Below are 11796 nucleotides of genomic sequence, written 5' to 3'. Positions count from 1 at the left end.
TTGGTCTCATGGTTGGACATGGTGTTTATTACCCATCATTAAACTGTTCTCATCTTTCCCATTAATTAATTTGACAAAGCTTAATTGGAAAATAGGATCTGACAGTGTCTGCATTCTAAACCAGATGCCTGTGGTTTTAAAAGCATTTGCACATTGTTTTCCAGAAGGCCTGTAATGAAAGATGTTAATACGTTTTACTAAGAGAACTGCTGAGACATATAAACTATGAGAAGAGAGGGGGAAAAAGTCAGATACCCAATATGTGCTGGGTTTTCCTCTCTTATGAGCACCAACTATTAAGGAACAGTAATATTAATAACCTAATTGCTGTGTAATCTGGCTTTTATATAGATATTATACTACAAATACTACAGTATGTGCAACGCGGCACGAAGGAAAAAGCGATATTGCTCCTGGTGACATATTTTCACAAATAAAAGAGCTCTGTTCCTTATCTCGCTTGTGATTGAGCGAGCACAGCCCACGTGACGAGGTTATCCGTTTTCTTCAAGGCAGTGTGAAATTAAAGATAGATATTTTTGCCGTTACCTAACAGGAGCCTTGTGTTGACATTTCCCTTATCATACGACAATATTCAATCAATTTTGTCGCTTTGACAACAGTAATGGTGTTCTGGGCCTTATCAGAAATCGGATAATTTTACTTTAGAGCGGGCTGGAGGTTTTTAGTGATACAGTTTTTCATGTTTTTTTTACAGGAGACGGCTAACGAAGACTGTAACATGGCCTGACCTAACAGGACAGTCGCTGACAACACATCTACCGGCCACCTGCTATCATAGACAGAGGGTTAAAGACACAGCTAGAGGTAAGGTGTAGCATGATAACAGTGCATTTATCGCTAATGCACTTCAACCTTCCACTCAAAATGTATGTTAACGACCAAATCTTACCTAAAAATTAAACACTCTTCCCACAAACATGTATTGCTATTTGTCTACTATGACTTTCACATTACCTCCTGCACCGTTGTTATAATGTCATTCGCTGAACCCTTTCTGTCTTACGGGCTCGCCGTCGATAGCGCCATCATGTGGTGTTTTTGCGTGTTTTTCTTTCTTTCTGCAGCTTCAAACCGGAAGTAAACCCGAGAGGTCGTCATGGGGAGTAAAGTCAGCTCCAAAATGGCAGCTCCCGTCGCTCGAGTTGTTCAGGTAACGTTAACTACTTAAATGTTAATTTCTCCGGGTTTGTTTGTGTTGCCTCCTGATTTAGAGCTTATAAAGTAAAACGCTGCTTTTCCCGCTGTTCCGAACAGTAAACTACTTTATATCGTGCGGCCTCTTGAGGTGGCAAAGACCCGTCATACCCTTGTTAGTGCCCTTGTTCATAAACCGCACAGGACACATCAATATCGTTTAGTCACGTTGTGAGAGCGGCCTTTTAATCAATTAATTAAAACTTAAGGTAGGTGTAATATTAGTTGTTTTAGTTGTCAGTCTTGCTATGGCTGAGTATAGCATAAAACGGTTCACAGGGAGGCCTATATGTCGGTTAAAGACAGATCTTTGTACCACAGTAGCCCAGCAGAGTATTAAGGAACTGTACCAGCAGTGCTTATTTCCTACTAATAGACTAATTTTAATCGTTTTTCAATTACTGGAGGATATGAGCGATCTGTGATGTCAGGAAAACAGAAATAGTCTCTACAAATTTTTAATTTGCATTTAGCCACTAAATTTATGCTCTTTGTACCGAATAAATGTTTGTAACAGTACGTTTGTGATGACTGCTTGTCTGTTCTTTCATAACTAATGCGGATCAGAATTACTGCATTTTAGCTGCAGTTAGGCCGCTAAAATGCCTAACTCCCGATGTCAGGAAATATCTTTCACAGATTGGAGTTATAGTTATATAACATATATAACAATCATAAGTAACTGCGCAGTTCATTCAAAAGCTGTTTCTTGGACAAGTGTGGACTATACCTTTTTAATTTATTCATAAATTAAAAAAGTTCAGAGTTGAGTTCATGTGTGAAACTTAAAAAGTTTCAAAGTTGTTGTTGTGAACCTGCAACTTGCTGTCAAAGGAGCTCTCAGTGCAAGGGAAGCAGGCCACCCTTACCATCTGCAGAAACAAAACAAATCCAGACTAAGTCAATGATTCGGCACAATAAACTGTTAGCAACATGAGTAAGGTCTTGACTTGTATGGACGAGGTGGATGATTTGTTAACGGTGAGGAAAAACCTCTTCACAACATCCAACATCTAGAGCCTGTACAGAGGGTTCACTCCAAAGTCCAAATCATTTGCCACTGTGGAGAACAGAAAGGCCAGATAACACTAAAGAGAAGAGACACATGAAACACAGGTACTGAGACTCAGTGGCACTCAATCATGAAATCCAGTGCCATGAGGCAGAAAATCAGCTTTATGCTTTTGTTGACTGGACAGCAGTTCACAGTACGAGTGCACAGATAACCAAACCATGTCGCAAAATAAACTGCTGTGGAGAAGTCAGTCATTTGACCTCAACACAGTTTAGTTATATTTGACTTGTTGAAGACAAAACTATAGGCAGAATCCATAATGATTTCCTGTGAAGGTATCTTAACAAAGTATTTGATTATTATATTATTTACATTTATAATATATCCATTTATTGTTATTATTATTGTCATTGTTACTGTAATGCTAATTTGTCTGATTATAACAAACAACTGAGACTCTGTCACTATAGACTGTTGTTTGTACCAAAAAGCACTTAAAAGATGGGCATACTGATACACTACACTACTTTAATGGGTTGATCTGTTAGATCAGAGGTTCCCAAAGTGTGGGGCCTGCCTCCTGAGGGGGGCGCTGAGCCATTGCAGGGGGGGGGCGCGGTATGAAAAGAAAAAAAGAACGCTTGGACACTGCTAGCATAATTGACAGGTTTTTGATGGGGCTCCAACACAAATGCAAAGCAGGAGATGAAGCATCGCCAAATATGTTTCCAAACCAACTTCATTCCAACTTCATTCCAAGAGCCCTGCCTTTGGCTTCACCTGCACAAGTGCCGAGGTAGGTCTCTGCGACAGAATTAGTTTCCCTTGCGTTGGGAGCACGTGCTGGGCTCTTCAAATCACGGACAAACAGTATCCCACATTCTTGATTTTTAGTTCACAAACACTTCTTGTAATAAATAACTACTCCTGACATTTTGGAGATATTAATTCTTTATACAGTAAAGTTAGAGCGATCCTGCCACGATTTGTTTCCCTGGTTCAAATCACGGACTAACAGTATCTCAAAGTTGTTTATGTTTTTGAACCCATTTTGCACAGAGAGGAATTTTTTGAGAAATGTATTGATAGCAATGTTGAATATTATTACACAGGAAAAAAACAACCACACGTAAAATAATCACACCATAGGCAGAGGCGGAGATTTTCGAATCACTGAAAACAGAGATTTTCGGTGATTCGAAGCACCGTTTACGTGTGGACGAATAGGTCCAAACGCATAGAAACAGCTGCATTTTCAAAAATACCAGTGTAGGTGTGGACGTAGCGTAAGAGTTTGGAGATTATTTTATTACTACCTGTAATTTATTGCAGATTACTTGTATTTGCCTATTTGTTTACTAATTGATTGAGGTGTGAAATAAACCGCAATGGAGTTTGAAAACAAAATATGGGTGTGTATGGTTGGAGGATATGTTTGTGGGGGGGGGCGCAAACATTTTTCTTGTAAAACAAAGGGGGGCCCAGCAAAAAAACACTTTGGGAACCACTGTGTTAGATGCACTTGTATTTTGTATAATGTTTGCTCTGTTGTATGTTTTGTGGTATATTCCTATCAACTGCTGTTAGAAGGCTACATTAACTTAACGTTGAGCGCCTGATTTTACAAAAATACTGTCACAAGTCATACCATACATAAATAAAAAATTTAATTCACCCTAGTGTTGTTCATCATATTTTTCTAGCAGCTGTGTTTGTTTTAAAGCTCATTCACTCTGTTTTAGCACGTGTGGGAGACAAAAAAAACTACTGTCAATTTGTTGTCATGTCAGGATGCCTACCCTTTAACTGACTGCTGTTTGATTTTGTTTTCTCAGGCAATACGGCCTCATACTCCCCTGATCAAATTCCCCAACAGACAAGGCCTGCCCAGACCTAATGGTGAGCCTTTGTTTTTCCCAGCTGAAAGAACGTGTTCTTTTAGGTTCACATTTATCAGAAATATAATCGTTAACAATGCCTTCCCTGGTGATTATTTCATTACGTTACTCTTTTTCTTTTCGTCCTCAAGCCCAGGAGGCATTGAAAACATTAGCACTAAACCTTCCTCAACATAATGCTCCCACTTCAGCTGCAGCATCGCCTCAGTTATCAAGACCGCATGCACCTTTAACACCAATCCCAGGCACGCCAGACACACTGGCCTCTATTCAGCTACTTCCTGCAAGGTACCGCAGGAGACCGTTAACAGCAGATGAGATGGATTACATCCAGGTGAGGCTATCTTAACTGTACCCAGAGTTTTTACACAGAACTACTTGGTTCTTTAAAATTGAGCAGAGTGGAATAACAAAAGAGACGGAAAAATGTCAAATGTCAAGCAAAGTTGGCAACAGTATATGACCCACCTTTGACTGATCATAAACTCATAGCAGTAGGATTCAAAAGTACAAAGGTTAAGTGTATGGACTGATTGAGAACTTAGGAAAACTTACTGTAACTTGTTGCTGGTGCATAACTAGCTATAGAAACTGCAAGTAGAATCTGAAAGTTTTGAGTATTTAAGTATATATTTTGGCTGGTATTTTTGTTTATTTGTATTCTATATCATTTCTTTGCCACAGCGCGGTGGACCAGAGTGACATGAAGTGACGCCATCACTGCAGCCAAAGTCCTTATATGTTGAAGATCAGTATGTCTTTAATCCTGTTCCTCAGCACAAGAGAACCCGATGCCACATGTAGAATAAAATATTACATGGATCCTGTTAAAATGTATATATGTTGATTATTAGTTGTTTAAGTGTATATGAACTCCATACAAACAGATGTTCACTGTAAAACACGCTGCAAAGGCACACTAGCTCCTTGGTTTGTCTTTATTCACCTGGCATTGCATATTTTTCTCAAAGATTTGTTTTTAATCAATTTTAGTTTAAAAACAAAATCATCAACTCATCTTTTTTATTCGTCCAATTTATCTAATTTTACATGCTGACTAAAATCCAAGCAGGAGGCTCTAGTATACAGAAGGAAGTTGGACTTTCCATGTCTCTCGCTGCACTTGAACTGATGGTTTTTGGAGCTAAAAGGCTGGTGAGGTAGTTGAGGCAACCATGCTGCATGAAAGTACATTGAGTTCATGTGAACGGCTGGATTTAAATGATTAAAATAATGTTGGATTATTTTATTGTTGGAATTTGATTGTGCAGATTCTAAACAAGCAGACATAAAGGGAATTCTAGTAACAGGCCACCACTCTTTTCAAGAAAAAATTAATTTAAGGTATTTATTGTTACCATTGCTGGCATGCTCTATATAGTAAACATTAATAACACTGAAAGTTCACAACAGTGCAGTATGATAGGCAACCATTATTGGCTTTCTAGCTATGAGTTTCAGCCGTTTACTCTGATGAATATTGGCACAAGTAGCACAGAAATGACAGAAAGGCCGGAAGTGAATGAACACTTTACCTGTCTGCCTGGCAGATTGTCAGCTTAGTCTCTACCAGAGCTGAGAAAAGCTCACACTGTTAGTTTTTTTTTTATCTTCTTGTGATTATAATTAGAAGTGACACCTAGGCAAGCACACTTGAAGATAATTCAGCATTAGTAAGTACATGTCTCCTGTTTGGCAACAAACTTTAAACAGCCAGCTTCTAAACACATGAATTCAGAACAATTCATTGCTTTACAAAAATACCTCTGGATGTTTAAAACTCAATATCAAACACGGTATGATCTGTGTGAACACAAAACTGCAGTATATTCATAGATTATTATAAACACGTAAAGCTACAGAAACTGTCAAGTCACAAAATGAGCACAACACTTGAAGAAACACTGAGGTATGCACTGGATTACTGTGATTATGGAAATGATTTGCCCTAAATCAGTCTTGGTCACAACATAAACAGCGCCTTCTTATTTATTAATAAACTAAAGACTCAACATTGCACTTGAAGCAATCTGTGCTCTGTACAGGAGACAGACTCTTCAGTTGCTCTGTTCGTCCAGTTCCTCAAAAGCCGGTAAGAAATCAGCAATGGTGTCCACCACGTAGTCGGGCACCAAGCTGTGGTTGGTGGTTTGGTCACTATTCCTGTACTCCTGGGCCTCCTCAATCTGAGACACACCAGTGAGAGTGAGCATGGTGTCGAGGCCGCAGTTGGACCCGAACAGCATGTCCGTCTCGAGGCGGTCCCCGACCATCAGGCACTGGGCGGGATCCACCCCTCTGAACTGACTGGAGATGCATTCGAACATGAAGCGGCTGGGCTTTCCGATCACAGTGGCCTTGCGTCCTGAGGCCACCTCCAAGGCTGCTGTGAGGGAGCCAGAACCTGCAGGGGGAGAGGCGGAGTAAAGATGACTGAATCACCACCAACCACTTTCATTTCCAGCTGCATGCTATTAATAGTTCTGCGAATCTCATATAAGCTGCTCAGTCAGTAGGTACAAGCCATAAATATTTTCCAGAGGGCCACTTGTTTTGGAGAAAGAAAAAAAAAAATCACCCTTCAGATTTGTGGAATCTAAAATGGATTACTGAGTGAGCTAAACTGACAACTGCTCTCACATGTTTTTTGGGGCTTTTTTTTTTTTTTTTTTAATCTTAAACATATCAGGAGGAAATGAGGGCAGAGAGGACTGATGACATGCACCAGAGCCCTGAGCTTGAGTTGAACCAGCTTTTACCCTATGGTCTCTGGGTAACTCAATTACTACCTTATCTTAAAACTCTGCAAACTAGTTATGATGAACTGATACAAGCCTGAGGCCAGGAGGTAGCTGTGCCTCAGGTTGTGGGTTAGTTATACTGCAGTGAAGCTTCCAGGTGCATTCTGTGTGTATCTGTGCAGTGGTGGGCCCCTGAAGAGTGGTGCAGTGAACAAAAAAAGTTTAAATAACGCAACAAGCCGGAGCTCTTGTTGTTTTAGCCATTTGTTCTCTGCAGACCTGTCCTGACACTGCGTATTCATGCTAATGAACATGTGAAAAGAAACCTGTGATGCACAAGCCCAGCTATTTTTGCAGAATAAGTAATTTTAGGGCCCTCTGACCTCTTGACATCCTGGTCCCTTGACCGCTAAGCCATTTTAGCAATCTATCCATGTCTGGCAGAAAAACGAACATCTTAACGTGACGTGAATGAGCAACACTATGTGGTAATTAAACCTCATCCCCATTATACCTGGTAGTATCCTTCCACCTGACAGAGGGTGCCAGGGGTCGTTGTCGGTGGCCAGGAACAGACACTCCGGGTCCTTCAGGTAGCAGGAGGCTTTGGCCAGTTTCAGAAAAGTCAGTTTGTCATCATGTCCAACCAGCACTGCCTTGACGTCCGGAGCCAGGGCGCAGTCGTAGATGGTGGCGTCCGGATCATCCGCCTCCTCCACGCAGGGGATGCCTGCCTCTTGCAGCTCTCTGCGCAGTCCGTCGCAGCCGATGACAAACACCTGGCCAGGGACCTTGACGACGTCTCTCAAGTAGAGAGCCGAGCAGTACGACGAGCTAAAGATCTGCTCCAGCATCACGTCGGTAAAGCCCAGCCGGTAGAACTTGTGCACATAATTCTCCCGCGGCCTGGTGCAATTGTTGGTGACGAACACCACGTTTTTGCCGCGCCGGATCAGCGAGCTCACCACCTTCGCGGCGCCCGTTATCGCGTTCTCTCCGTGCCATATGACCCCGTCGCAGTCGAAGAGAAAGAAGTCCTTCGCCTCAAGCAGATTTCTAATCTGAGGTCCTCGAATTTTCTGGCAGCCTTTAAAGCCAAAGGCGCCTGCCATTCCGGCTTTTTCCTCGGTTACTTCCGTCTTTCACCTTCTAGTGATCCCCCACGTCGAAAGCTGGTACATCATGCGGTGAAGACGGCGTGTTAAATGATACGAAAACAAATCAATGTCAGGAAATCACATTGCAGAGTCCTTGGTGCGGTTACATACACGGAGCGAGCCACAAAAACATTGACACCTAACCACGCCCACGCTGTCAAGACTGACCAATCAAACGGTAAAAGTTGAGCCAATTGGATTCGTCGATTATAAGAATAGTGCCTTCTAAAAATTTAATTGCGCCCCCGTGGCGGCTGATGGACAAAACATGGCATTAAATAAAAATTTAAAAAAGTCCAAACCAAACTCACTATGGGAGAAAATAGAGCACCACAATTAAAATACTTTAAAGGAGTAACCATTGTGCACAATGGTCCTATTTTTCATTTTATATAATCACTCATTAAAACCAAGGTAACATACTGAACCTTGAAGCAAATGGGCCACAGCATCTGAGGACCACTGCAGCTGCCACTGCTCTCAGGTAACAGCAGGAAACTGAGGCTGAAATTCACCCAGGCCCTCCAAAATTGGATGAAAAGTGGTTTAAAATACGTTGCCTGGTCTGATGAACCTTTATTTCTTAATGGCATTCAGATGGTAGTGTCAGAATTTGGTATGAACAGCATGAAAGCATGGTTCCAGTCTGACTTGTATCATCAGTTCAGGCTGGTACTGGTTGTGTCACCGTGTGGGGGATATTTTCTTGGTACACTTTGGGCCCCTTAAAACAAATTAAGCATCATCCAAGCACCACAGCCTATCTGAGTATTGTTGCTTACCACGTCTATCCTTTTATGCCTAAAGTGCACCCACCTTATAATGACTTCTTCCAGCAGGTTAATGCACCATGCCACAAAGCTAAAGTTGTCTCAAAAGGGGGTCCAATCTAGTACTAGCAAAGTGTAATTAATGAAGTGTCCAGTGGGTGTTGCTTCATTTTTACCTTTATTTTTTACCATTTTTTTCAACAAACACAAAATAAAAAACAATGTGTAATGCAGCTTAATAAATAAATAACTAATCAACACCAAATCAAACGCTGCAAATTTAATAAAGCTCTTTATATTTTTTGTGCTGTTCTACACTTTGGATGCCTTTACCCTGGAGGACGAAACTTCTATTCTTTACTGATAAGTATCCAAGCCATGGCCAATTGTTCATAACGCCAATAATAATATCTCTCTGAAATATACCAGAGTAAAAACAAAGTAGCAAAATAATCCTTATGACGTAAAAGAAACTTCATGCTTATTAACAGAGAACGAAAAATGTTACAGGTATTCCTAACAGCAATAACGTTAATAATGATATGGCAGAAACCTCCTAAAAGACATAATTTTAACAACACGTGGTTATAAGATTTCTGTTAATGAGTTGCTAGCGGTGGCTCACTCTCAGTGCAGTCTTCACCTCACGTCACTAGGTGGTGCTCTAACACAAAAACATCCCAGATTTGAACTTCACGATTGCTTAAAAGTCAACAACAGATTCATGCACAGAGACTGCTGTTTTCTGCCTCGCTGTCCATCCTTTCTCTCACAGACCATGAGCCGGCAGAAAGGTCCAAACTAGCTTAATCTTTTGACCTCTAATAAGTTAAAGAAAAATAAATACATACATTTAGATTTCAGAGATTAAACTTCTCCAATGTTTTAATCATTGTTTAACTTCCACTCCCTCTGTTGTACAATTTTACTGTTTAAAAATCATTATATGTTTGCTGGTTTCTTTATCACTGCAGGTGACCTGTAGTAAATTTGGCTTGGTTTCATAATAATTGCTGTAAAAATGTACAAAATACAGAAATTCCATCTTAAATCAGCAATGAAAAACATACAATTTAAGATAACGTAGAAGGGTTTTTTTATTACATTATTTTGGACATATATTACTAATGTTTGTTCCATGTACTCTGATCACTATTATATTTTGTTTTTCTTCTCTGCACTTTGAAATTCCAGGATTCTGCTTTGTTCATCTACAATCTTAAGCAGCTTTCTAATTTTCTTATATATTCCTTGTTTAAATGAATGCAATTTAACTAACTGCTAGACAACAAAGAGAAAAGGCAACAAAGCACTGAAAGGACACTAAAAGCTGTCCTAATTGGTTATTAGTGAAAGGACGAAAAAGACCTCCCACCAGCACAGTATTTAGACTGTCTGCTAATGGAAACAGTTTTTGATCTTAGATAACAAAGAAATCTCAGTAAATCAAGAGATAATTGAGGTAAGTTAAAAGTACTACTACAGAGTAAGTATAATTGAAATCAGATGCTTAGATATTATAATATTAGTATTTCTAAAGTGCTACTGACAACTAAGTGTTCAGGGATGATGTGCAGATATTACCTTTATTGTAGAAGTCAGTAAAGAATAAAAAAGGTTCATTGCCTGAGCCCAGATGTTTGAGTGGTCAGAAAGTTGGGAACTGATCACTGGAATGTAGGATACTGGATGGATCCTGACCCTTCAGAGTGCCAGGATAGAAAGTTATATAATGGACACCTGGAGAGAATCAAGAAACCATATAAAAAGTCACAAAACCTTTTGAGCCTCTGATTTATTTATATTGAGCTATTGGGAGAGTACCTATATACTGTTATGATATATTACTGAGGTAATGTAAAGGTTGAATGGATGACAATAACCCTGATGTACTGGGTTTGTGTTCCAGGATGAAGGAACAGGGGTTACAAGCATCAAGGTCAGTAATATCACAGTGTTCCTCTTGAAGAAAAGTTATTATCTCCTGCTCTCTCCAGCAGCCTTTCATACCGGATGGACAGGAACCTCCTGAAGTTTGAGAGGTCATTAAAGTTGTCCCTGAGACAAAGAGAGAGGAAGCTATAATGACTTTCTATTTTTTACAGTACCATTAACTCAAGAATGCTCAAAGAAAGTCTAACAGAGACTAAATGGGCATACATTTTTGTTTTATTTTTAAGATCCCTGAGACTTTATCAGCAGTGTCTTCTGTCATTTTTGTATATGTAAACAAGTCGTCTAAAATTTGTGTAATACCTGCTCAGTAAAAATCTTGTTTGTTGTTTGGAAAAAACAGTGCTTTCACTGTTTTTATATCAACGTAAGGTTTACCTAATCGTGTATGAACTTATATATAATATACTCTAATGCAATTTTTTAACAAAATATTGGTGTGTGTACTCTGGTGGCACGGTAGTTAACCTTACAGCAAGAAGGTCCTGGGTTTAAATCCAGCCTGAAGCCTTTCTGTATGGAGTGTGTATGTTCTCCCTGTCTCTGTGTAAGCACTCTGTCTTCCTCTCACAGTCCAAAGACATGCATGGAGTCAGATTAATTGGTAATTTTAAATTGCCTGTAGGTGTGAATATGTCTCTATGTGTTAGCCCTGCAACAGACTGATGACCTGTACAGGGTGTACCAAAAGCCTTGCTCTGTGGCAGCTGGGAAAAGCTTCAGCCTGAATTGGATTTGTGGAAGAAAAGGGATGGATGGACACGCCATTACTCACCAATCAGACAAACAGGAGCTTGGCAGACTAAAGGACTGAGATAGCCAGAAGCAAAAAAGTCCAAAATACATTACCCGTGCTGTTTGTATTATGTGGTAACAAAATTATTCTCCTTCATTAGAAACAGATAATAAAAACCTTCCTGCTAAAACAGTTTCTTATGGAAAAGTTCAATTTAATGAGCCAGGCAGCTTATTAAACTGAGTAATGATCAAGACAAGTGGACAAATTTCCAGAAGATATCAGCAGAACAAAATGGATTATCACCA

The 11796-nt window shown here is 40.0% G+C and overlaps 2 protein-coding genes and 1 long non-coding RNA gene across 4 annotated transcripts; 2 read left to right on the top strand and 1 right to left on the bottom strand.

Annotated features, from left to right (window-relative positions):
- The first annotated feature begins 505 nt into the window (after window positions 1–505).
- kgd4 (alpha-ketoglutarate dehydrogenase subunit 4) lies at window positions 506–5053 on the top strand. Of its 2 annotated transcripts, none has more exons than XM_080308792.1 (6): window positions 506–622; window positions 719–828; window positions 1089–1174; window positions 4069–4132; window positions 4263–4465; window positions 4816–5053. In XM_080308792.1, the coding sequence occupies exons 3-6, from the start codon at window positions 1121–1123 to the stop codon at window positions 4831–4833; spliced, it is 339 nt and encodes a 112-aa protein (XP_080164918.1). In that variant the 5' UTR covers window positions 506–622; window positions 719–828; window positions 1089–1120; the 3' UTR covers window positions 4834–5053. The 2 variants fall into 2 exon arrangements, with proteins under 2 accessions (XP_080164918.1, XP_080164919.1); XM_080308793.1 differs by having other exon boundaries at window positions 506–628.
- Window positions 5054–5362: 309 nt separating this feature from the next.
- pdxp (pyridoxal (pyridoxine, vitamin B6) phosphatase) lies at window positions 5363–8204 on the bottom strand. The gene is made up of 2 exons (XM_026187128.2): window positions 7387–8204; window positions 5363–6535 (listed from the first exon to the last, which is right to left on the bottom strand). The coding sequence occupies exons 1-2, from the start codon at window positions 7982–7984 to the stop codon at window positions 6189–6191; spliced, it is 945 nt and encodes a 314-aa protein (XP_026042913.1). The 5' UTR covers window positions 7985–8204; the 3' UTR covers window positions 5363–6188.
- Window positions 8205–10703: 2499 nt separating this feature from the next.
- On the top strand, window positions 10704–11683 carry LOC145432180 (uncharacterized). Its single transcript, XR_013912460.1, has 2 exons — window positions 10704–10738; window positions 11403–11683. It is a non-coding gene; the product is annotated as an uncharacterized LOC145432180 (long non-coding RNA).
- The last annotated feature ends 113 nt before the right edge of the window (window positions 11684–11796 follow it).

This window comes from Astatotilapia calliptera, chromosome 12 (assembly GCF_964374335.1).
Source record: "Astatotilapia calliptera chromosome 12, fAstCal68.1, whole genome shotgun sequence".
In the NCBI taxonomy this organism is placed as follows: Eukaryota; Metazoa; Chordata; class Actinopteri; order Cichliformes; family Cichlidae; genus Astatotilapia; species Astatotilapia calliptera.
The sequence above is the reverse complement of the archived record's forward strand: the minus strand, read 5'-3'. Positions and strand labels throughout refer to the sequence as shown.